A 24,511-nucleotide genomic window follows, 5' to 3' on the forward strand; every position below is an offset into this window, starting at 1 on the left:
ACTGTTTCCTGACTTCTTGATTTTAGTTTGGAGATATTCTGTACAGACATGAAGGTGGTATTAAATAAATACTCTCACTCCTGTCGAGAAAAATTAGTGCAATTCCCTACTGTTGAGATTTCCCTGAAACATTACTGAGTCATAGAACAAGGTCAGTGCATTAGTGCATCAGATTCTTGAGGTTTCTGTAGCGTTCATTTTTTCTTTCTTTCTAGGTGAACGGGCGTCTGACTCTTGGGGAGAACATAGCAGACATGGGAGGACTGAAACTGTCATACTATGTGAGTAATAACTGGTGTCATCTTTGTTTCAATACTGCTTTGCGAAATCGAATTATTAAAATCCACCACTACGCAAAGCTTCTGCCTGCTTTGTCACAAAAAATCTCTTCTTCCCCATAAAAAGTGTTTCATTTGCTTTAAAGCAAAGAGCAGAAGTGCCCCAGAATGATGATAAAAGACAATTCACTTGAACTCCTTTTACTTGAATACTTATGTGTGTTTTTTCTTTGACAGAAAATGTCTTGGAGGCTGCATTATTCAGTTCCATATTTAATCCCATGTCAACAGCCTACATTGAAGTGTAAAGCGTTTTCTGCGTGTACAAAAGTACAAAGGGACGGAATGGCCGTTTTTAAATAAATCATAATATCTAATGCAGTAACAGAATTGTCACGCTTGTTAGTCATGTCAATTAGGCTGCTTAAAGTAAATAAAGTATAACAAATCAGTTTCAGTAACTTGAGGTCATAATTTCATTTGTATCTATTGTCCGTCATCATTACACACGCTTCCCCCAGGCATATCAGAAGTGGGTGAGGGAACACGGTCCAGAGAGGCCCCTGCCTGGCCTCAAGTACACTCACGAACAGCTGCTCTTCATTGCCTTTGCACAGGTACAGAAACGCCTCTACACACTACTGTCTTTCATTACGTTTATATATTAACTCCTTTTAGCTGCCGCTCACAGCAGGAGCAGCTGATCACGGAGGGAAGGTAGGAGTTACGTATGATGCCAACATTAGCTGATGGATGCATTAACTATTGGAGGCATTAAAAGAAGTGTTGATGATAGTATTGTTTCTGAGCGCTAGACCACCGCTGCTCCTTGTAACTATTACGAGTCATCACTGAATTTCAATGGTGTCATTTAAATTCATGGCTTAATGTAAGATCCATTTTATAATGCGACGTGGAGTGTTTTAGCCCATTTATTTAAACTCTTGCCACAGGGAAGTGATATGAAAATTGTGTATATGCGCATGCATTCCTTTGAAATGTCGTGGGTGTGCGTGGCCACGGTGAATAAAAAGCAAAGTTTTTAGCTTGAGGCACTTCAACCACCTCAGTGAAAATGAATGTGGTCAACATGGTAAATCTGCACAGCAGGCCAACAGATGTCTTTAAGCATAATGAATTATTAAATATCTAACCTGTAACAAATATCACACTCCCACCAAGTACTGATTAATGTCCTAATTATTTTCTCAACAAATTGTTTGGTCAAGATTTACTATTGTTATTTCCCAGAATCAAAGGTGATGCCTAAAAATGTCCCGATTTTCAGCTTAGTTTTCAAGAACATTAACACAAAACTAGCAAATGATCACATTTGGGACAATGGAACCGGAGGAAGTAGATGATTGCGTGATCATTTCAGTTCTAAAGAAAAAGACTTGTACATTCACCAAACACACATTTTATCATGGTATTTTGAGACAATAGCAGGCCTCTTGAGTATCCTGTACCTGCCTATCATATAAACCTTTGATGTTATTTTGATGACCAGCTTTAGCAAGTCATGCAGCAATGAAGTAATGAAGTAGTAAGTGAAGTAATAGCAAAAAAATGTTAAGACTCTATATGTAATAGTTTTGAATGCAGCACCTCAAATTCTGCATAAAGAGATAGATATTTAAAAATCAAAAGCTGGTGTCGTCAGAGTTGAATATCAGATGAACGTCCTGCTATAAAAGCCTGAACGGTGTGGGGTCTTTTTTTCTGATCTTTGATTTTTGTGAAGTATTTTACGTACCACTCTTCTGGCCTTACACGGGTATTGTCATGAAACCTATTTAAGCAGACATTTAAGCAGGAAGTGACTCTGCTAATCACTCACCTATAAACCGAAGGGTTCTCATTTGCCTTTTTGTAAAAGGCCACTAAACGGTTTTGGCAGGACTGCTCCATTCATATTCTGAAAATGGCTGCTAGAGCCTCTGAACAAATGCGCAATCAAATTTAAAATATGTCCCTTTGAAAAGTCGAGCAGTAGAAGTATTTAATACCACAGAATGAAAACACTAAGTGCAAGCAACTCAAAATGATACTTGAGTGAACTGTTACTTTCTGGTATTTGGAGCTAGGCTATTCCCTTTTCACACAGGGTGACTCACTTTGCCTATGCTGTCTCCACGTCTGGTCTCCACTGTTGTTTTTTCAGAACTGGTGTATGAAGAGAAGATCTCAGTCCATCTACTTGCAGCTGCTTACTGACAAACATGCACCAGAGCACTACAGGTACAATAAACACACACATGAAGAACAGTCACAAAGTGCTATATATTTGAGCATCGTGGTTTTATCTTAAGAAAATATGGAATAATCTTCAAATCCGTGGTATTGCTTGAAATACATGAACTCCAAATACAGTTAATATTACAGAGGCAGTTGTTGGAAAGTCTCTTCCATGTGTTGCATGCATTTACAACATAATATTATACTCACAGATTTACAATCTATACTTTACAACTACTGGAGCTTTCTCTGTTTTCTCTCTCTCTGCAGAGTGATCGGCAGCGTTTCCCAGTTTGATGAGTTCGCCCGTGTTTTCCACTGTCCGAAGGGATCCCAGATGAACCCTTCGGACAAATGCTCCGTTTGGTGACCTCTCCGTCCGGCCTGTTGACCTCATCGTTAAAGCCCCCACCTGAACGCCCTTCACACACACACACACACACACACCACACATCTACCAAAGCCAACAGGATGATACAGAGTGCATAAACCCCATTCATGCCTATAAAGGACACAGGAAGGAAATATATATTTTCCACATTATCGTTATACGTCTTTTATATTGATTGCCCATGAATAACCCTGGCTGTACTAATCAAAGCATGGATAACATGAACATTGATTGTGTACATCTGTATCATTTGATTATATATATTTTTCTATGTTTAAATTTATTTTCAAATCATCTATTTTTGTATTTAGCATATATCTCACATACATTAGGAGTCATCCGCTATTTTAATTACGCCACATGTTCCCTCGCTTGTTTCTCTCATTTGTAGCATCAACTATGGAAATTCCTTACGGAGATTTAAGACTGGCAACAGAGGTGATTTCGGTCTTTTAAGTAAACTGGACAAGGATTTTAAATGAACTGAGATCAGTAGCATCATTGTGCCTGCCAAAATACTGGTGTCCTCTCAGATCGGTGTTGGAGTCTGATTTGTGTCGTACTGCTGCACTCTTGTGGCCGCGGAGAGCAATGGTCGATGTTCAACCGTCTTGACTGTTGCTTGTATTGTTTGCCTGCGTCGGTCGCTTGTTACAGTGAGTGTTTGTAAGGTTTTTGAGATTTGTTTAAAGACAGAAGGTCGAACCATGGTGGATTTTCTTCTCAGGATTTGTAGCAGAGTGCGGAAAATCTTTGTTTCCATGCATTGAACTCAACAGGTAACAGCAAGAACACAAAGAAGCTGTCGTATCGGTCGAACATCGGACAAAAACAGAGGAGGGACTGTTTTTCCTCGCTGGAATTCAAAGCATAATGTGGCAACCAGATCTGAGAGTCCGTTTTTTTGGGAAACTTGAGAACCTCTGCTATTGGATTGTTCACATCTCAATGTTTCCTGATGAACTCTGACATGATCTGTGACCACCCAGGAATCAAGTGAGAGGGAGAGCGCGAGCTCACATCATACATCCACCGTTAACTCATCACATAATAGGAGCCAACACATTGAAGTGCAACCAGGTAGATGGAAAAGCTTACATTTGTACACAGTGTTATTTAAAAATTTACTTTTGTATAAAGAATCTGTTGGTACAAAAATAGGCATCTTTGTACAGTGGAGAAGTTTATCAGATGTTACGGTTGTACAGTTTGTTTTGAAGAGAGTGCATGTTTCCATCCTGACCGACATTTAATCCTGACCAATAAATGTGGAGAACATCACACAAACACACACACACACACACACACACACACACACACACGTCTGACTCTACAGCTGCTAGTCCACATGTGGCTGCTATCTGTTCTTCTCTGTTGGTCGCTGTTCAATGTTTGATTAAATACAAAGGATTGCTCTCATGTTGTCTGTATTCAGGTGTGTGGGTGAGAAATGTGGGTGTGTGTCGGTCGTTATCAGTGTGACTGTGTTATCAGCTGTGCCCTCACAGGCTTGTATCCTCCAGCGATGTGAGCCAGCTCTCTCTTGTCCTCCCAGCGTTGGATGGTAGAAGTCCACCTCTCCCGCTCTGCCTCACGTTTGCTTATAAGCTGCTAAACCCGGCAGGAACCAACACATTTCAGTGGAGCATTAACAAGCTGTGCAAACCAGAGGGCTGCTGCATACAACAAGATTACCAATTAACCTGTTGCAGTCAATCTCCTGAATCTGAAGCTATTAAAACCAGCTTTTCTCCCTGAGGTTTTCTCTTTACTGCTTCACTGTAAACAATGATCAATGTGCAGCATGAGCGCCATTTCTGTATTTGTCAAACTTACCAACTTACCATCAAAGTGCCCAATTAAAAGTTAATAAAAAAGAAGCTAAGAAAAACTCTCAAGTGGCTTATTCCTCCTTAGAACAAAGTAACTTGTAAGAGCAATTCTCAAGCGACCACATGGATGCCCAGAGAAAAAAAGGCCATATCTTGCATTAATTATTCTTTTTAAAAATCATAATCTATCTAGTGTTACATAATACCCGTTTGAAATTCATTTTTAATTATGTCAGATCTTGAAATCTGTGATTAACAGAGAAAATCAACAATCTAATATATGACGTTTTATGGTTCAGCCTTAAAATGCCCAAAAGAAATAAGAGATGTTCAGTACTAACTGACAGCCACGAAATTCTTCATTTGAAGTGAAGAAAAAACTTAAATATGACTTAAAAGACGCAAATCTGTCGAATCTAAAGATTTGGAGTCAGATGCATTCGACTGAGAACATCACAGCCACAGAAAACATCCTCCACACATATAAGGGGCACATCAAAAGGGCCAGACCTTTAGTCGGCAGTGCCTTTAGAGATCAGTGGTTCTCTAAAAGCCTGTAGGATTTTAACATTAAAAAAAAAAGATAAGATGAACCTAAAGCATTATTCCTACACACTGACTCAGGAGTCCCCCATGACTTTGAAACACTCAAGTTACTGAGTGTTTTTCTGACAAGCCTCCAGGTCTCAGTGGCTTCAAAGAGCAAATTTATTTAAAAAGAAGATTCACCTTGAACTAAAGCAATCCTAATTCAGATGAATAATATTAGTAGAAGCATTTAAGCTAGTAGGTAAAAAGAAAGATGTGAAATGAGACATTTTAAACTCACCTGTTCAGATTCCACCCTGACCTCTTGGAGTTTTCGGTCAGCCTGCCCTTTCTCATGCAGATCCCCGTTTATCTCTTCTAACCCCTGGTGAGAGCGTAGAAGACTAAATATCTAAACAGGTTCACAATGTTAGAAAAAAATAATAATAATAAGTCAAAAGACACAAGATGTCAAGGTCATGATACTTCTCTCTTCTAGTTCTTGGATTTAACAAGATAGACTTATTAAAGGCCCCAATAATATGAAATGTTTACTTGTTTTAAATTTGATATGTCTATACAGTACTTGGCCCAACACTGACAAAAAAGCTTTGTAGGTGTCCTTAATGGTGTTTTAAAGGTTGTTGTTTCCCAGGAAATGGTTTAAAAACATTGATGATTCATCCTGCACTCGGGGACGTGTACTAAATTTTCACCCAATGAAACACATTCTTTAATTTTCATGTTATTCCCTCCCCTCTGCATCCCTCCTTCACCGGCAGGCTTTGGCTTTTGTCTCGAGCATATATGAGTGGTGCCTGCTAAGGACAATGGCACTCACCAGTCAGGGCACCCAGGTTTCTTTGGGAAGGACCTCAACAGCTCCGTTGTTAGAGAGGGGAATAGCACTCCACTCCCTCTTGCATGGGACTGTATAAGCCTCACTATTATAACAATTATTCTAACCAGTTTCACAAGCTAATATATATTTTTGCTGTATCTACATCTGAATTGTAATCTGGTGAGGTTGGAGACATTTAGGTTTCTATGGGACACTGAAAGTTTTCACCGAAACACTTTAAATCACTGTAGGTGTTTCTTTAGTTCTAGCTGCTTGAAGGCAACTCAGCAGAACAGTTAATGATGCAACGAAATATGCAAATCACACAATACTACTTCCATCTTCTTCTTTGCTATCTATGTCAAAACTGTGTGCAATAAGGGTACCTTGACTTTCTGGGAGTTGTCCTGTGAATCTCTGCTCCTCCGTTGTTGCCTCAGCTGGCTCCTCTGCTCCCTGATACAAGCCTTCTGTTTGGACACCTGTCGCTCCAGCTCAGACACCCGCCTGAGCAGCGCCTGACTGGTCTCGAACAGGTCACTTGACTTGGTTGATGAATCCTTTACTGTCAGTTTTAGCTAGAGGAAGGAAACAAGGCATTCACAAAAATGAGGTACAAAAGATCAACCTAAGGCAGAAGAAGCAAATAAAATGCTTTTCTATAATATTACACTCATGAATCATTAGCTGATTGATTTTGAGACGCATATAAATGCAGTCAGTACAATAAAACTTATGATGAAGCCTGGCAGCCTGTACTGGTTTGTGCACTACATCAAAGGAAAGCAGAACATCGGGAGGTACGGATTTTCAATAGGGATTATGTATACCCATACATATTTACATATTTACACACTTCAGTAAATCTCTCAGCAGTTTTTGGCCAACTTTTACTTTAAAGTCCTACTTGGAGGTCTTTCCCCACAGGTTTGACACTGAGATTGTGTTTGCTCAAAGACTTTGTAAGATATTATGAATGCAGTGGAATATATTTGTGGAATATTTATAGCTAAAATCAAGGTCATTCATTTCTTAAATGGAATAAAAGATTTCGCCATTTGGTACCTCTGAAATTTCTCGATGTAGCGTCTTCACAGACGATTCACAGTTTTCCCTGTTTTGTTGCTTTGCAGCGCTCAGATCTGCAGACAAATGGCTAATCTTTGCCCGAGCTTCACGTAATTCGTCATCTCTGCAATATATGACGACAGCACACACAAGCGTCGTTAGTGCATTCTGTATAAACTGCCCCAGTCACCCACACACATCATGTCACAGATGGTCACCAGGCTGTTTTCTGACTGTGTACCTCAGTGTGATGGTGGCCTGGTACTGGTCTCGTGCCTGCTCCAGTTTGCTGTGTAAACTGTTGTTGGTCAACACAGCCTGCTCCAAACTGAGGGCCAGCATCTTGTTGTCCTCTCTGACTGCAGCCAAGGCTTTCTGCAAGGACTCCAGCTGGAGGGTTTACGCACACATTTAATTATACAAACGTTTTGGGAACATAACTCGACTAATTCACGAGGGGGACCAATGGCAAAAAGGAGCCGAGGGCCCTCAGTGACGACTTGCGACTCCCCTTGTCTGTGTATTGTGTATCTCTGAACCCAGTTAACTTGGAGTTCCCATAAGGCACACCAAAAATTATAGATGGAACATTTATTATAATTAATATATAAGCCTCTTAAGCAAAGTACCCCAGGAAACAACATTGGTGTTTTAACTTGTAATTTAATTAAACATAAGATTATAATGCTGAGGAATAGTTTAACATTTTAAGCAAATTCACTTTTTTGCTAAGCTACTACCAGCAGCTGGTTAGCTTAGCTTAGCAAGGATAGACATAGAAAAACAGTTTGCCTGGCTCTGTGAAAGAATCAAAATCCATTCAGTCTTACTGATTGCATTACATCAACTTTTTTCACTCCATAAAAAAACTACATGTAAAAAGAACACATTATGGTTTCACATGGGGTTGTGTGCCAGACTGACCTACTGCAGTCTCTAAGAAGTTACACCACCAGGCTAAGAAATAGTCTAGTCATTCAATGAGACATTAACATTGCTGTGGCCTGTGAGCTTCTCTGATCCTCTTTCTATATGTTCATAGCATCAAAACTACACTATTTCCAGATTTCACTGACATATTTATACAGCTACACCAACTGCTCCCCACCCTTACTTGTTTTAATCTGATGTTGAGACAGAAAAGCTCTGAATATCTAAAACATCCTTTACTAAAGCTACAATAGTATGACTTCTATGTGTTATGTATCTATAAGGCAAAAACCTTTTCATCCAGTTATTAACTCAGTTGCCACTGCAGCCTATGATTCCATGTAACACCCTGAAAGTACTCCTGACTGGAAACATTAATCATTTAGGGCTGTTGCAGAAATTATAACTAGTCATCCAGTCCTTTCACCTACCAGATAAACTCCTAATCCATCTTCCTGACCTTGGAGAAATGGTATGGCCGTATAACTCTCTGGCAATCATGATTTCATGTCTTACCAGAGTTCTTCCCTATTAATCATTTTCAGTCAACTCTAATTGACGGTAAGGAAACCAAAGACTATCTTAATCTTTGCCGCTGATAAGAATAAGTACAAAATATAATCACCTTTTTCTTGAAATAAAAAATTGCATATGTACTTCTCACTAGCGTCACATAATCCTTGAATTGCGTATGTGTGCATCAGTTAAGGAAATAAGAGTCTCCTTACAGCTCTGTTGCTCTTTGAATGAGTAGTTAGGAGTCCTTGCAGCTTCTCCACCTCTGCCTGGTGTTTCCTGATTTCTCTGTGAGCCTTTACTCTGTCGCGGAGCAAAACAAATGATTTAAAACTATTCAAACCTGCACATTTATATGCACAGTAATGTAAAGTTAAAATTGTCATTACAAGCGTACTCCATGGAGCTACTGATATCCCTTATTTAGTACATTGTTATAATATACAGCATGGGTTATTCTCGTTTACTGTATTATATTATTAATACAGTGGAAGAGGTTTGGCTCACTTAAAATGCCAAAATCTTATCTTTCATATTACACACATACATATTATGATAGTTACAAATATTTTTACAGTTCAAACATTTGACTTTTTTTTCAACTTTCCCATCTCATTATGAAGAGTTTGGATAAACCAATTAAGCTCTGACCTGTCTTTCTTGAGAGTGACCAGCTCCTGTTCTTGTCCCCGCAGCTCCTGATGCAGGGTGTTAAATTGGAGTCCGTTGTGGAAGGGCTGGAAGTTTTCAAGCGTTTGGCTGACGACACCCTCTTCAGGTCCACAAACATCCTGCAGCTCGCCGATCTGAAACACCAGAGAGGTGTATTTACTACTCACAAGGTGTGTTTGTAAGAAAAGAATGATCTAAGGTTAGAACAACGTGATACTGAAGTCAGTACTGTGGGTTTCATTGTTGGTGGTGTTGTACACTCAGCATAATTTATGAATAAATCAGAACAGAGTCTCTCATAAGCCTGGGAAAAAAGATCTGAAGAGTGGATGATAATTAAACTATCATTCAGGTCATGAACTAACTGAACATGAACTTTCTACATGTAAAACTTATCACTTCCTCTATCCCTCAGCTCCAGGGAACGTTCTTTATATACTTGTTGTTGTGGTTTGAAATATACTGTTTTCGTTCACTCTCTCTTCTCTTATCATTTCAGTCTCCAGCCACATGTGGCATTTATGTGAAGAGACAAATATTTCTTTCATTTGTTGCAGATGCAGCTAGATACATCAGAGCTCATTAGTCAAACACAGTCATAACTCCTGATGCTAATGTTGCTGGGTGTGTACACTGGCAGCTGTTGTTTTTCTCATGTCGGCTTTACATGCTCATATTTGTACAGCTTTAACATACATTATATATGAATTATTTTAGTTAACAATGGGCTTCAAACTAGAGATGTCTGCAAGGTTAAATTAAAGTGTTTTTACAACACAGAACACCATTTAATACAGTGAAGTATAATAGAAGACTAATAATGATGATCACCTACAGCGATTTATAATTGTGTCACATTTTTTTGCCTCCTGGCAGTTATATTCAATTATTCCTTATAGCTAAATCAATAAAATTAGTGTGACTTGAATGCAGATAAGAGACAGAAAATCTCTGGATGGATTAACCAATTAAAAACAATTAATTCATTTGAGTTCTTGCCAAAATCTGAATTGCCTGTCATGAGACAATGAGCTTCCTTGATTGAAACTCCACAACACAATCCATAGTCACAGCGTTCAAAGACACAACAGTCCCACTGATAGTCTGTCAGTATATAACGTCTCCTAGCAACCAGCAGTCCTGTACAGAATTAGAGTACTGCCTATAGCAGGCAAGAAGACAGAGTTTGTGAAATAAATAAAGAAGCATTTAACAGTTTCTGTGGCCTTATTGATGGATTTAATAGTTTGCAACAAGATCTGCTAAATATCATTTAAAAAGAAAATGGTGTTGTATGTGTTGTACCTTAAGTTTGTCTTTTTCATAGGCCAGCTTGTTCTTGTCAGTTAGGTCCTTCAGCATCTAAACACAGAAAGTCTTAACAACTGTGCCACGTAAAGTACTTCTGAAGTATCTCAGCCAGTGATGCCACTGTAGTGACTTTACTGACTTGCATACATATTAACAGGGTGACCCACTTCTCACCTGTTGCTGTTCTAAAGCCGTCAACTTTCCCACGAGCCTCTTGTTCTCATCCTGCTGGCTCTGTAAGGCCGAGCTCAGAGATCCCACCTCCCTCTGCCAATCACAGGTTCACAGAAGGCAATACTATGACCAATACATGACAAGACACAGTGTGTGAGGTGGCTACTATTCTAACTAATCCTACCCTGGCCTGCCTCAGCTGAGCATCCAGACAACTCCTTTCGCCCTCCAGCTTAGCGACAACAAGACATAACTGTTGGACCAAGACAGAAGGATTTATTTTTAGTATAAGACAGATGAACACAAAATGGGGGTTGTTTTGTTTGTTGCTGCAACATTATCTGTCACACAAATAATAGCACCACATTAGTTGAAAGTACCTCATTTTTTGATCCCTCCAGGTCTTTCCTCATTGCCTCCTCCTCTTCTCTGGCTGTGATCAGCTCTCTCTGCAGTTTTTCAATGGTTCGCTCCTGCAGCTTCTTCTGAGTGGCTGCTGTCTCTTGAGTGATGGAGGAGCTCTGCAGGAGGAGGGCATGTGCGTCTTTCAGCTTCTCCCTGTAGAAAAACAAAAATATTGTCAATGCAGTTTCCAAAAACTTGCACACTATCATTCCTTATCTGACAAAAATCCATGTGCAAAAAATCCAAATACAATTCTAGAGTCGGGCGTCACAGTGGCGAGGTGGTTAGCACTGATGCCTCACAGCGAGAAGGTCACCGGTTCGAATCCATGGGCCGGCTGGCCTTTCTGTGTGGAGTTTGCATGTTCTCCCTGTGTCTGCGTGGGTTCTCTCTGGGTACTCAGGCTTCCTCCTACCATCCAAAGACATGCTCATTAGGTTAATTGGTGATTCTAAATTGGCCGTAGGTGTGCATGTGAGTGTGAATGGTTGTCTGTCTCTGTGTGTGGCCCTGCGATGGATTGGCGACCTGTCCAGGATGTACCCCTGCCTCTCGCCCGATGACAGCTGGGATAGGCTCCAGCAGACCCCCGTGACCCTTAACAGGACTAAACGGGTGTAGAAGATGAATGAATGAACGAATGAATTCTAGAGTCAGTGTTTCTGGCAGCTCCCTGTGAAATAAGGAAGCCCCTGAAGCAACATTTAGACCATCAGATAGTAACAGATCTCTCACTTGAATGTCAGACTTATGACATTATTTTATCTGGCTGGGTTTGCAGCGCCGTTGGACGGGTTTCATAAAATAATGACACCAAGGAAGACAGATGGGCAGCAGAGATGAAAGACCAATAAAACACATCTGTCTAAGACACTGCAAACTGATGTATCTGACTAACATACTGTTAGTCAAACAGTCAAATGTATTCAAATAAATATTTTCTCCTCCCCCTCAGACTTATATTAGCTAGTTTACTGTGAGACAGTGATGAAACAAGAGAAAGACACTGGAGGCAGATGAGTATGGTATAATGCATGGCTCAAGTTGTTGCTGTTCCAGCTGGAGTTTAAAAACTGTCTTCACATACTTGGTATTGATTAACACCCCCTAGTGACTGCATTGTGGCTTACACCAATCAGCCACAACATTAAAACCACTGACAGGAGAAGTGAACAACATTGACCATCTTGTGTCAATACACAATGTTCTGCTGGGAAACTTTTGGACCTGGCATTCATGTGGATGTTACTTAGTCATGTACCACCCACCTAGACCAGACCAGGCACCCCCACCCCATAGCAATGACACTCCTTGATGGCAGCAGCCATCCCCAGCAGGATGCAGCCTGACACAGGCACACACACAAAAACAGTTTAGGAACAACTCAAAAAACAAACGTGAAGAACAGAACAAGGTGTGGAGCTAGCCTCCAAATTCACTAGATCCCAAACTGATCAAGTATCTGTGGGATGCACTTGAACAAGCCTGATCCACAGAGGCCCCTCCCCTCAGCCCATAGGACCCAAAGGCCCCCACTAACAACATTCTGTTGTCGGACACCACAGGACACCCTCAGAAGGCCCATGTCCATTCTCTGATGAGTCACTACTGTTATGGAGGCACAAGGGAGACCTACACAATATTCATAATGTAGTCAAAATGTTACGCCTGATCGGTATAGACTAGAACTTTAGAGACATCAGAAATTTGGCAGAAATTTGGAGAATCCACTGTGAGCTACTCTCTCTAGTGACTTTCAATGTGATATACAATAGAAATTGAGTGATTCCAGTTTAGTGTGAGATAGAGTGAAATACTTGTGAGGTCATAACTCTAGTGGTGCCATTGTAAAGTACAAAAGTGGGACTCTAGTGATGTCATTGTGAGCTAATAACAGAACTCTATTCAAGTCTCTGTTAGATGAAGAGCTCTTCACAAGTCATAACTCAAATGATGCCACTATAGCGGCATGGTAAGAGCACTGTGAGCACTGTTCCTACTACAGCAGGACTCTGTCAGCGTCGTCCAGTGATGTTACAAGCAGAGCTACCATTCTCCCAGCCCCATTGTAAAATACAAACCAAACCTAACTTGTCCAAATCAAAAAGCCAGAAATTCAGCACCATCTTCTGGTCGAACCAAACAATGACAAAGTGAAGAATTCAATGATCATCAGGGCTGTGTTCTTCATTTCTTAAAACACCCAATCCCTCGCATCAGAAAATCAAATTTGGTACCTTTTCTCTCTGTAGGGAAACACTGATAGTGACACAGGTAGTTCACTAACAAATGAAAAAAAGAGACGCTGAAATAGAATTAGAATGACAAGCTCCTCTCTCGCACAATCTTTGACAACCAGGGCATGAGGAGAGTGAACAGACAACAGGTGACATAGACTTCCAACATGTAAAACGCAGTTTGGACAGAAGTTGCACACAACATATTATATTGCAACCCCTCAACCAATCACAGATGAATACATTTAATGTTTAACTTTCGCATTATTACATCACCATCCCTTATTCAGACAGGATTACACAAAGCAATAAATAATGTTTGTTTAACTCTTCTCAGATGGAAAAAATCATTGTGGGTTTCCCCGTCTGCTAACTGCTATTAACTCCTAGTGTGTGGAGTATTGTAAATAGAAGCATAAATCATATACTGCTGACATAGACTGGCAACCTGTCCAGGGTGTACCCCCGCCTCTTGCCCGATAACAGCTAGACTCCAGCCCCCCCGCAACCCTTCACAGGACAAGCGGTTACAGAAGATGAATGAATGAATGAATGAATGAATGAATGAATTAAATCACATACTGAGCTTTTAGAGTCCAAATAGTTGTGTTCTCACGGTAGGAAACATGAGTCAAAAGATATATGTAATACCTGGAATGCGAGGCCAACAAATAACTGCTCTGTTTGAGATTAACTGCAAAGGACAATATTCATATGCCTGTAGTGCCCCTGATTTAGTGTGTTTATGTTGGCTCAGTACTGAGTTGTGATGGTGATGCTTTATGTCGAGGATGTACGGTGCAAAACCGAATAAAAACAAAGTTTAAAAGAAAAAAAAAAACAAGCAGGGTGAGGTAGAGGTTAAAGACCGCTAAATCGAGAAACTCACAGTTCCTTCTCCAGGTGAACTTTGTCCCTTAGCGCCGCCTGCAGCTCAGTCTGAATGTTACACCTGGCCGCCTCCAGTAGCAGGTCTTGCTCTTGCAGTTGACTGACCACACGACTCCTCTCTGCCTGAAAGACACACCGAGAAGCAAAGTGTGTCTGTTCTGGTTAGTCTGTTGCTTTTCAGTCTCTGCTGTAAGTGAACCCAGGCATGAACACCGTCACTGTACTGCAGCTGTATAATCACAGTGTGTTTAGTGCAGGACATTTGCTGTCCAATGTGTCACTACTACATTTTAAGGTAAGTGATGTCTTCAAAAGGACTCCCAGAGAAAACGGTACTTCTCCAACAGTGACAGTTATATCTGAATTAACAGTATATATAGATAAATCCGACTGAAATTGTAATCTAATATTACTCTCAGCTACATCTGACTTTAAAAAGATGGAAACTTTCTATTTGGGCTATTGTGATTCATTAAAATTTCCATTCAGTCATATATCGAAGCTTGGAAAGCATAATGTAACTTTCAGCTTATTCGACTTTTTCATGTTTCCATCTTGGCTCTAGTGGAGGAAATCAAGGTTGCAGAGATCAGTGAAGAAACAAATGTACGGTGAGAATCCTGACCTGGACTCTGTCAGCAGCAGCTCTCAGTTCTCTGCCCTCTTTCAGCAGTTTACTATTTTCTGTCTGCTGCCTCTGATGGGACAGAAGAACGCTCTGAACAATACACACACATACACAAGCAATAGCCACCATCACAAATAATATAACATGCATTGACAATCAGGTATTTACAGGTCTTTTCACTCATTCTACTTACTTTCAGTTCCGTTTTCAACTCGGACACAACTGAGTCTTTCTTTGCTGTGAGAATCAAACAGCACTGAATTATGTGCAGCAGTAGAAAATGTGAATATACTGTGTATCTGATGAGAATAGGATATACTACAACATGAAAGGCAGGTGCATATTGGATTGTTTGCTGAGAGCAGTGGAAAACCGCTAGACTGGAAAGATCAAAATACCAGCTAGATGCCACCTCCAAACCTGCGCAATCAGGTTATATAGTAGCACATAAAAACTGAGTTATACGTCAAAAACAGGAGTAAAAACATTAAAGAATTGTGTGATATTACATCAGTTAATTAGGGGATTTTCACTACTGTTAACACAACAGAAAAACAAGATTTTAACCCCTTACCCTCTGGTTCATGACTAGCAGCAACAAAGATATGGGTCAGGGTTAGGAAGAAAACTGTAAGCTAATAAATGTGACAGTGAACACCGCAGGAGTTCAACTTTTTAGAGAAACTGGCTTTTCAAAGGAAACATATTTGTCATACATCGTCCATACAGATACAGAACTACAGAAGGGATACAGATACAAGAAAACTGCCAGGGCATCTCTGAGTGTTACAGCGAACTCTTCTCTGTTAGTTTAGAGCTGAAACAATTAATCTATATATCCAATAATACTTATTTTATTTATTTTAATACAAGAAAATGCCAAATATTCTCTATTTCCATATTCAAAAATGTACATTCTTGATTCAAGACTCCTGTGATCTATGTAGACTGGAATCTTGTCTTTTACAGTCGTCAGAGAGGAGTAGAAAACTGTTGTAGGTGGACAAAATTCTAAATCAGTGTAAATCTTAAGTTGAAGCTGGTGAAATGTACTGCATTTTCTATGACTTACAACTCCTCTTATTTTCTCTGAGGCCTCACAGCAGCAGCTTTCTGTTATAGTCGGCTACAACAACCTGGTTGTGCGTCCCTAGATTTTCCAAACCTGTCTGTTCTTTGAGCTGCTGACAGAGCTCCTCCAGCCGCCTGCCTCGGCCTCTTTCTTCTGCCAGTTGTTGCCGGCTCGACAGGACCTCGGCACGCCAGGCCTGGCAGTCCGACTGCAGCAGCAGAGCCTGTGAGGCCAGAGGCACACATCGCGTTAGCTGCTGTAGACACGTGCTCATCACTCTGTGGGCTCTCTTGACGATGTACCTGTCTCCTCTCCATCTCCACCACTCGCTCCATCTCCTCAACCCGCTCGAGAAGCTCGCTGTGAGATTTCATGGCTTCGTGGGAGCGGATGGACTCCTGCCTCATCTGCTCCTTCATCTGGCGAGTAGAAAAGTTTGTTTATGGTTAAGTCTCAGTTGCACAGGACTGAAATGTTGAACAAATGTGTTTCATTCCATGTGAATGAAAGTAAGCCCAGTGGAAAAACATTGCAAGTTAAAAAAGGAAACAGCCTCCATGATATGGACTTACTTTTCTTAAGAGTGCATATTTGGAAATGGAGGAGGAGTGTTTAGAAGGGCTAAGAAAAAAAGCAAGGATTTTGACCCTCACCTCCATCACTTTCTGGCTCATCTCTATTTTAACAACCTTCAGCTCTTCAGCAGCCAAAGCTACATCCACCTGGATGAGAAGACAAATGGTAATAATCACAACCCATACACAAAGAACACTACATTGCTCACTGTGCAAATAAAGCACATCTTTTTGTATCTGAAATACCCTGATATTTTAAAGCAACGCATTTGATTAAATCTACTCCGTTTTGCAAAATAACAATGGTAAGCAGAGCAGAGAAAGTCAATAGATGAATCTCTGAGTTTCATTTTGTAATTATTTTTATGCATAAAAAGTTGAGAATAAACAACATCCTGCTTCAAAAACACATAAAGCAATGATACACATGTCAAGTCACAATGCAAGTTCTTGCATTTTTGTTTTAGTTTGCACCTTGAAAATGTCTATTAAGTCTATTTTCTCTTTAAAGCTGAGAGTTTGGCAAGAAAATGGATACTATTCTTATATAGAGTCCGAGCAAACCACCTGGTAAAGGTTAGAGTCGGGGGATAGGACTATTTCCTGGTAGGGAGCAGTGTCTTACTGGTTGCCTGGCAAAATACTCCCAACAGAGACATTTTACACTCGGGTTTCTTTATCAGCAGCTGGGATGTGGTATATTTAGTGGTGTAAGTAAACAGGGTGTGATTAGCTGCTTCCCTCTGCTTCTAGGAGGCACCTTATGTACACTATAGTGTATATTTACCATACAGTCATGAGAGCATTATCAGTGTTCTCATCTAAGTGTCACCACCAAAAGAATAATGGGTTTAATGGCTGAAGTGTTAACATAAAGACAACAACACGCAGGAAGGGACACAGACATTTAGGTCATCTGAGAAATGGAAGTTTGGAAGTTAAATTATGAGTTTGCCTGTCATTCCAGTTTTACCTTGGCAGCAGCTGCTCCCTCCAGCGCGTCCCCCAGCCTCTGCACCTCTGTACGAGCTCGGTCTCTCTCCTGGTAAGCCTGTTGAAGTCGGTCCCTGAGCTTCATCACCTCCCTCCTGGAGGCCTGCTGCTCCTGCTCTCCCTCCTGCTGCATCGCTGCCAGCTGCTGCTTCAAATAAACTGCACGGGGGCAAGATACCAAACATAAAAAGTAACAAGAAACATCTGCCGCTCTACTCACTATATCAGTGTAATTATGAACTGTGCTTTATGTAGCTTTATGTACTCAGATTGCACTCACTGTTGTAACGTACTTTCTGATGCTGAAAGTATATTTGGATGTCTCTTATCTCTTATGACAACAGGATTAGCTACCAGTACCTGTGCGAGAGGGATCCAGCTCCCTTTCTGTCTTCAGGCGGAAGATGGTAAGTTCGAGGGTCTGCAGCAGACTCTCCATGCGACACACCCGGCTCACTAGAAAGTCACACTGCTGCCACAGCTTGCTCTCATCCCCCATGAACTGATGCAACTTCAAGGGACTTAAATGATGCAGAGCGGGGTCTGCTGTCTCCACAGCGCCTAAGATTTGCTCCCTGGATACCCCCAGTTCATCCATGGCTCGGATAAGAGCTTCAGTCCCCTCCTCAGCCATCAACAGGCGCTGCTGCAGAAGGGACAGAGCTTCTGGGGCTGTGTCCCCAACACAGAGTGGATGGATGGCTGAGCTGGACATCGCCAAAAAGGGGGGCAGGCACCTGCGCCCACTCCTAAGATGTGTTCAGGATTACATTTCAAGCACCCTGCAAAAGGACATCAGAACGTGTTTTTAGGTGACCACAGCAGTCCAAACGTGTAGTCAACATAAGACACACTAAATGTAACTTCCATAAAATCTGACGCCACTGCCACTTCACTTCAAAAATAACTCAGAGAACTCCCAAGTTTGTACATTCACTTTTTTTTTTTTTGCACAAACTAATAAGTGTTCACGTTTCCATAAATGTCTTCAGACTTAAGTTACGAACCACAGTCGCTGCTACTCCTCCATATTTTACAATGAATGAGCAGAAAGGCGCGCGAGTAAATCACAGCAGCAGAGTTTTAACTCTCGTGCACGAGACAAAAGACTAGACCAAAACAAAGCTTCGATAAGGCGACATGCCGAGATAAAGAATGTGAGCAAAATGTCACTTTAATTTGTTTTACACTCAAACAAGTCAACAAAAACCATCCATTCTCACCGAAACGGTGCCCACTTCCGGGATCTGTTTCCATGGCGACGCGTCGGTCGTAGCGCTTCCCCTCTTCCGTTTTTTTCTTGCTGCATTCAAGAACAATCGGAAACATTGCCCTTTTCACTGGGGCGCCCAAAAAGTCGACAACTGAGTAAAACTATTACAATTACATATAAGATTTCATAGACAAATGCTGGAGTAAAGCTCAATTTACGAAGTATTTATGGCAGAGATGATGTTTTATCATTCTTTAGAAGCAGCCCATCGCCTGTTTTGACTTTGAAATGTAAAATCAAAAAAATAAACATAACGTATTTATACCGAGAGTGGGTCTGGATGTGGAAAAAACCTCTGTGAAAAACAATTGCTAATGAAGTTTACTAAAAAGCAAATAAACTGCATTCTTGAAACAATCAGAGATCATGTGTAATCGTTGCGCCACCCAGTGGTCGATGTGTAGAATCACAGCATGGGGTGGAACTGGAACTTTCGCTTTCCGTTTTGATGAACCAAAACGAAAAGGGCAAAGTCAGACACTTCGGAATAATCTACGTCCAGTGGCTTATTATTCAAGGATTCTAGACAATGGATAATAAGGAGGCAACACGGACCTGTAGCCAGTGGTGAGTTAACTTCATGTGGAGGGGGACACGTCAAATGACATTTAAAATATGTTTAACTTTGATTTGAGTAGCAAATGAATATACAGAAAGTAAACCGTACGAGTCTCGGGCAAAGTTCTGTGTAGAAAAACATTAACAGAATTTAAAAAGTAACCCTAATATATCAATTTTCGAATAATGGAATTTCAAAAAGCATTAAATTTTTTTTTTTTTAGTGGTATGTGTTTTCATATGACAACATTGATGACTAGTCATGTAGGAGCTGAGGTTAAACCAAGGTGATACAGTGTCACGTTTCCCTATCAGTTTATATTAAGCCAGGAAGTAATCAGAAAGAGAAAGATGTCCCCTGCCTTTGCTGATCAGTTGTAAAAGTCATGTTTCATTTATAACTGATACAGCTTTACAACAGTTCACCTGATCAGTCTGGTCAATAACTTATGGAGTCAGTGGAGATCTGTCTCAATCAGACAACCAATTGGTTTGCTGCATAAATTGACCCCATTCTTCTATCTTGAAGCCACAAGGAGGTCGCAGAGGCCAACTTCGACCTGCATGAAACGCACTGCAGCCGTTTCCTGTGTGTCTGTGCTGACTGTGATGAAGCAGTTCCCAAAGATCAGCTGGAACAACACAAAGAGGAACAGCACACCCAGGTACCCACGAACATAACACAACACTTACAGTCACGTTTCTGTTACATCACAGGACATTGCATTAACTTACATTAACTTCCTGGAGACTTACCCTAAATTTAAACCAAGCTGCCTGAGGGTGTAGAGAGAATACACAGAGGATCATTTTTTTTCATACTCACCGTGTCATTTCTGTGAAATGTTAAGAGCGATATTGGAGTTTGTCATTATTTATGATATTCATGAATGTCCATATGTATATTCAGCCTCCACCACTTCGATTTTTGCCCAACTTGTGGTTAGTTAGTTACATAAGACTGGTACAGCAACTGTAAATATTTTTTTGTAGTCTTACTCTTATATAGCTTTCTTTTCTTTTACCTTATTCTGTTTTATATCTAACTTGTATTTTCTTTGTCCTGCCAATAAAACAACTCATTTTCAATAAAGTCTAATGTTCACAACTCTTTTTTGCAGGTGAGGTGCTCCAAGTGTAACAAGAAGATGGAACGTCGTCACCTAATGGACCATGAGGTGAGTCCGGGGCTGTCCGCCTTTGTTACTTTGCATATCCTCTCCTTATTTGTGACAAAAAGGCCAATGAAAGATGAAAAACAGAAAACAGATCTTGTTACATCGTGAAGAATATAGGATCTAGAGTTTGTGGAGCTTAAGCCACACAATGTACTACATGCCTCTAAATTTCTGGCTGACAGTAGATCTGAAGTCAAATTTAAATTACACTATGTGTCCCAGAACATTAGCTCATCAGTCTGTCTCTGCTCTGCCTCTCAGTCTGATGAGTGCGTGGAGCGTCTGCAGACCTGTCAGTTCTGTGATCTGAGCTTGCCGTACAAGGACCTGGATGAACACTGTCTGGCCTGTGGGAGTCGCACCGAGCTGTGCAGGGACTGCTGCCGCTACGTTAAACTGAGAGACCAGGCAGAGCACGGCTTCACCTGCCCAGGCACCGGCGACGACGAAAGTCCTCCTCACACTACTACAAGTGCTCAGAGTACGAGTTAGGGAATGTGGACTCAGCAAAAGCTTGCTTTTGCCGAGATTTCTGACTCAGCAAAAGCAACAAACTTCCAGGATGCCCTCTTATTTAACTAATGCCATGTTTCTGTCAACAGCAAAAACAACAGTGCGCTGTATCAGATGTATGGGATCATTTCCAGCTGATGATATAGACCAGCATGAGGTATGTTCAAGCAATTTTCTTACACATTAAGCTCCTAAAAATAGCTAGTGTGACGCATTAAAACCAGTGAGAATAAGTTGCATGTTTTATAAATCTGTAAAAAGAAAGCGACAACTTTCTGAAATGTTTTTTAATAGTTAAATTGCTGAGATGTTGATCCTAACGTGGTTGTGAATGAATTCTAGTTGAGAGGACACCTGCGATGGTGTTACCACTGCCAATTAGTTGAAATAGGAAAATGTCATCCTGAAGGTCTTCACTTGTGTGGACAGATGTCAACTTTTAACAAGACACAGGAAGTGCAATGTTGCCATGGACACAAAGAGTTGCACTGCGGGCTGCAACACAAGGCCCCATTTTAAGCCATATTATTTACATTGCAGAAAATGAACTAATGTTTCGCTACGTACCATTGGATGTGCTCACAATTATTACCGTATTACAGTGATACTGAAGACATGATGATTTCCAAGTCATTCATAATTGTGTGATCTTTTCTCATACTTATAAGTACGTCGTAATTACGAGAAAAGCTTTCTGAAAGTTCTCTCGTGTTGTGAATGCAACCCTTAGTGTATACAGTACATACAGTATAATGCTTCACTTAATGTAAGTTTTGTTCATCATTTAGTTTAGTTAAAATGCTAAGTTATTCTAAGAGTTGCACAGCCACCATAAGCCAATGGTTCTACCAGACCAAGTAAACTGTGACAGTAAATTAATACTTAATTTAGCAATTTTACTTGTTAGAAATGTAGCTTCTCATTCTTAAGATAAAGTTATTTTCTCAGGTGATATAGTCACATGCCCCCCATACTGAATTTTAACTATACGAATGCATTAAAGTTATAACTTTATTTATATCCCCCACCAACCCAGCTGCAGTGTGCTGCACCAACCAGGTGGCTCTGTGAAGATGAGGAGGAGGAGGAGGAGGAGGAGGAGGAGAAGGAGGAGAAGGAGGAAGAGGAAGAGGACGAGGAAGAGGATTTCTCCAAGCAGGGGGCCACTCCTCATCCTAGCAGCACCTATAAAGCATTCTCCCTGTCAGACAGAGTCACCAATGGTCCCTGGGGCAATGAGGGCAACCCAGACATGATCAGCACCTGCCCACACTGTCATCTGGCCCTTCCCCTCGTCACACTGCGCTGGCACGAGGTAACAATCCTGAATCGCAGGCTTCTTACACGCATTGTTCAAAATTTCCGATGCTAAGACCACCCCTCTGTGTGTGTGTGTGTGTGTGTGTTTTTAGGTGAAGTGCCGAATCTACATTCTGTTGAAATGAAGCAGAAAGGATAAGCTGCTTCAGAACTATATGGTCACTCCTGATCAACATCATCAGAGAACATTTGGGTGTTGAAATGTATGTTTAGTTTTCTTGCCATGTTTAAATGAATGTTTACATTTTGTTTTAGTGACCTTCGTGGTTTGGGTGACTTTGTACTTTTGAACAGGTAGTTTAAAATGGTATATTCTGCTTGAGATTTCTAAAAACTTATAATCTACAATCTGCTAAATGCAGATATTAAACTTTGATGCTAGTAGAGCACTTTGAATGAGAATTGTTATATTAGCAATTTTTACTCATGTCACTTTTCTGCCACTACTTCTAAGTCCAACAGATCTTTCCTTAAAATCTTTCCTACGTCTCGCTAGATGAGAAGATGTTCTTAGAGTAAGTAACTGTAAATAAACACTGTCAGATTATCTGCTTTATGTTGCTCCATTAAAGCATCGGAACACCCCTGTTGGAAAAATACAGAGGTTAAGCTGTTGCACAAGATATTTTCGCTCATCTTATTAAATAGTAGTGCAAAGGTCCCACAGATAAGGCACAGATGCACCCAGTCTACAGCTCCTTTGTTATGACTAGCTGATTTCTAACAAGGCTGTCTCTCTGTAGCCGTCTCTAGGGCAGGACCTACTGTATAAAAATGAATGTAACCTTACTATTGGCAGTATTCTGTACTTGCTATAGTGCATGTGTCGACTCCTTGCTGCAAGTAAAACTTTTGAACAAGACTCCAGTGACCCTGTAATTCCTGATAAGAACAACAACCCTAACAACCCCCTTACAAAATAATACTGACACCACCTGTTCTTGTCCCAGATGTCCTGTCGTCTGGCACTGCTACCAAGTCAAGTGCATGTTTCCATGTTTCCTAAAACCCCCTCGATGAGTAGATGTTCTTAGAAGAAAAGCATCAGGGGACACATGTGGTTGACAATGCTGAGGAGTTTCAATAAAAAACAACTTGCGATTTGACTGTACCAATAAAACCTCAGGAAGGCCATAGCAAATCAATACTTTCTTTACTAAATCTTTTTGTAAATCTTTAAATCTGAGGCACACATGTAATATGTGTGATTAAAGTGAGGCCGATAGATTAGATCAAACTAATGTATGTGAATTATAATGCCACAAAATCTTACATTTCGCTTTTCAATCTGTATGGACAGCTACCATAAGTTTTGTCTGTCAATATTTGAGACTGAGAACTAGTTTGAGTGGTGTAGCCTGCTTTAATTTAGTAATAAGCATAAAGCTCTACTCACAACTAAGGATGAACTAAGATACAGCCAGTCACATTTTCACGTTCACTGCAACTTGTGGTACATTACAAACCTTTAAAGTGTGGAGATATTTCATCAGTTTGACATATTCATTCTTAAAACAACACAATAAAACAATCAGTTGCAGTTATATGCCTCCATTAGACGGTCAAAGTGTAGTTCACACTGTCATACGTTCAGATTATGTTAAAGAATGAATTAAAGACTTTGACAGCCACTTCAACATGTATCATCTATTCGATATGTGCCTTTTGTCATAACTGAGAGATGAAATCTAGAGTTATTGCCCAAACCTTGAGTGGTTAGAAAAGCAGCTTTGGGACCATGAGGTCACTGGATCAAGCTCCTCTATGTCCACGGCTGAGGTCAAGCACCTGAACCCAACAAACTGGTCCCCAGGCACCTTGCAAGGCTGCCCACAGCTCACTTGGATGTGTTAAATGCAGGGACCTAATTCTTTCTGTGTGTTTACATAGATACATATAAAGTCAATAAAGCTGATTTGATTATGCAACATTATTCAAGGGGGGTCTACATGAGGTCAAATTCATGAGGGGCTAAGATACGCTTGTAGGTGTGCGAACTATATTAGAAGAAAAAATGATTTGAAACTCTGAAGATAAGTATATTTTATAGGACTGCAGTTGTAATATAAATACTAAGTATACGTAGATC

General features: G+C 40.6%; 3 protein-coding genes across 4 annotated transcripts in view; 2 read left to right on the forward strand and 1 right to left on the reverse strand.

Moving 5' to 3' along the window:
* Positions 1 to 2,959, forward strand: part of ecel1 (endothelin converting enzyme-like 1) — a gene marked incomplete at its 5' end in the record, with an annotated part of 35,996 nt that extends 33,037 nt beyond the window's left edge. Inside the window, 4 exons of the mRNA XM_084559574.1 lie at positions 216 to 281; positions 800 to 895; positions 2,443 to 2,519; positions 2,787 to 2,959. Of these exons, the coding sequence (XP_084415700.1) occupies positions 216 to 281; positions 800 to 895; positions 2,443 to 2,519; positions 2,787 to 2,886 (339 nt within the window). The 3' untranslated portion in view covers positions 2,887 to 2,959. The remainder of the gene's footprint in view (positions 1 to 215; positions 282 to 799; positions 896 to 2,442; positions 2,520 to 2,786) is intronic.
* Positions 2,960 to 4,409: 1,450 nt separating this feature from the next.
* Positions 4,410 to 18,789, reverse strand: ccdc150 (coiled-coil domain containing 150; the record flags this gene model as incomplete). The annotated part of the gene is given in 19 exon segments (XM_084559575.1): positions 4,410 to 4,443; positions 4,445 to 4,518; positions 5,569 to 5,652; positions 6,495 to 6,686; positions 7,174 to 7,300; positions 7,418 to 7,566; positions 8,835 to 8,925; positions 9,274 to 9,428; positions 10,780 to 10,872; positions 10,964 to 11,032; positions 11,160 to 11,337; positions 14,311 to 14,435; positions 14,938 to 15,009; positions 15,134 to 15,177; positions 16,106 to 16,235; positions 16,315 to 16,431; positions 16,666 to 16,734; positions 17,561 to 17,739; positions 17,941 to 18,789. Coding segments are annotated over 19 exon segments (2,337 nt in total). The 5' UTR covers positions 18,296 to 18,789.
* A 189-nt stretch (positions 18,790 to 18,978) lies between these two features.
* Positions 18,979 to 22,648, forward strand: xaf1 (XIAP associated factor 1). Of its 2 annotated transcripts, XM_084558375.1 has the most exons (7): positions 18,979 to 19,420; positions 19,941 to 20,076; positions 20,533 to 20,589; positions 20,851 to 21,070; positions 21,192 to 21,259; positions 22,139 to 22,417; positions 22,515 to 22,648. In XM_084558375.1, exons 1-7 carry the CDS (start codon positions 19,383 to 19,385, stop codon positions 22,545 to 22,547), a joined length of 831 nt encoding a protein of 276 aa, XP_084414501.1. In that variant the 5' UTR covers positions 18,979 to 19,382; the 3' UTR covers positions 22,548 to 22,648. The 2 variants fall into 2 exon arrangements, with proteins under 2 accessions (XP_084414501.1, XP_084414500.1); XM_084558374.1 differs by lacking the exon at positions 22,515 to 22,648 and having other exon boundaries at positions 22,139 to 22,499.
* Positions 22,649 to 24,511: the final 1,863 nt, after the last annotated feature.

Source organism: Chelon labrosus (genome assembly GCF_963514085.1).
Source record: "Chelon labrosus genome assembly, chromosome: 13".
NCBI classification, from domain to species: Eukaryota; Metazoa; Chordata; class Actinopteri; order Mugiliformes; family Mugilidae; genus Chelon; species Chelon labrosus.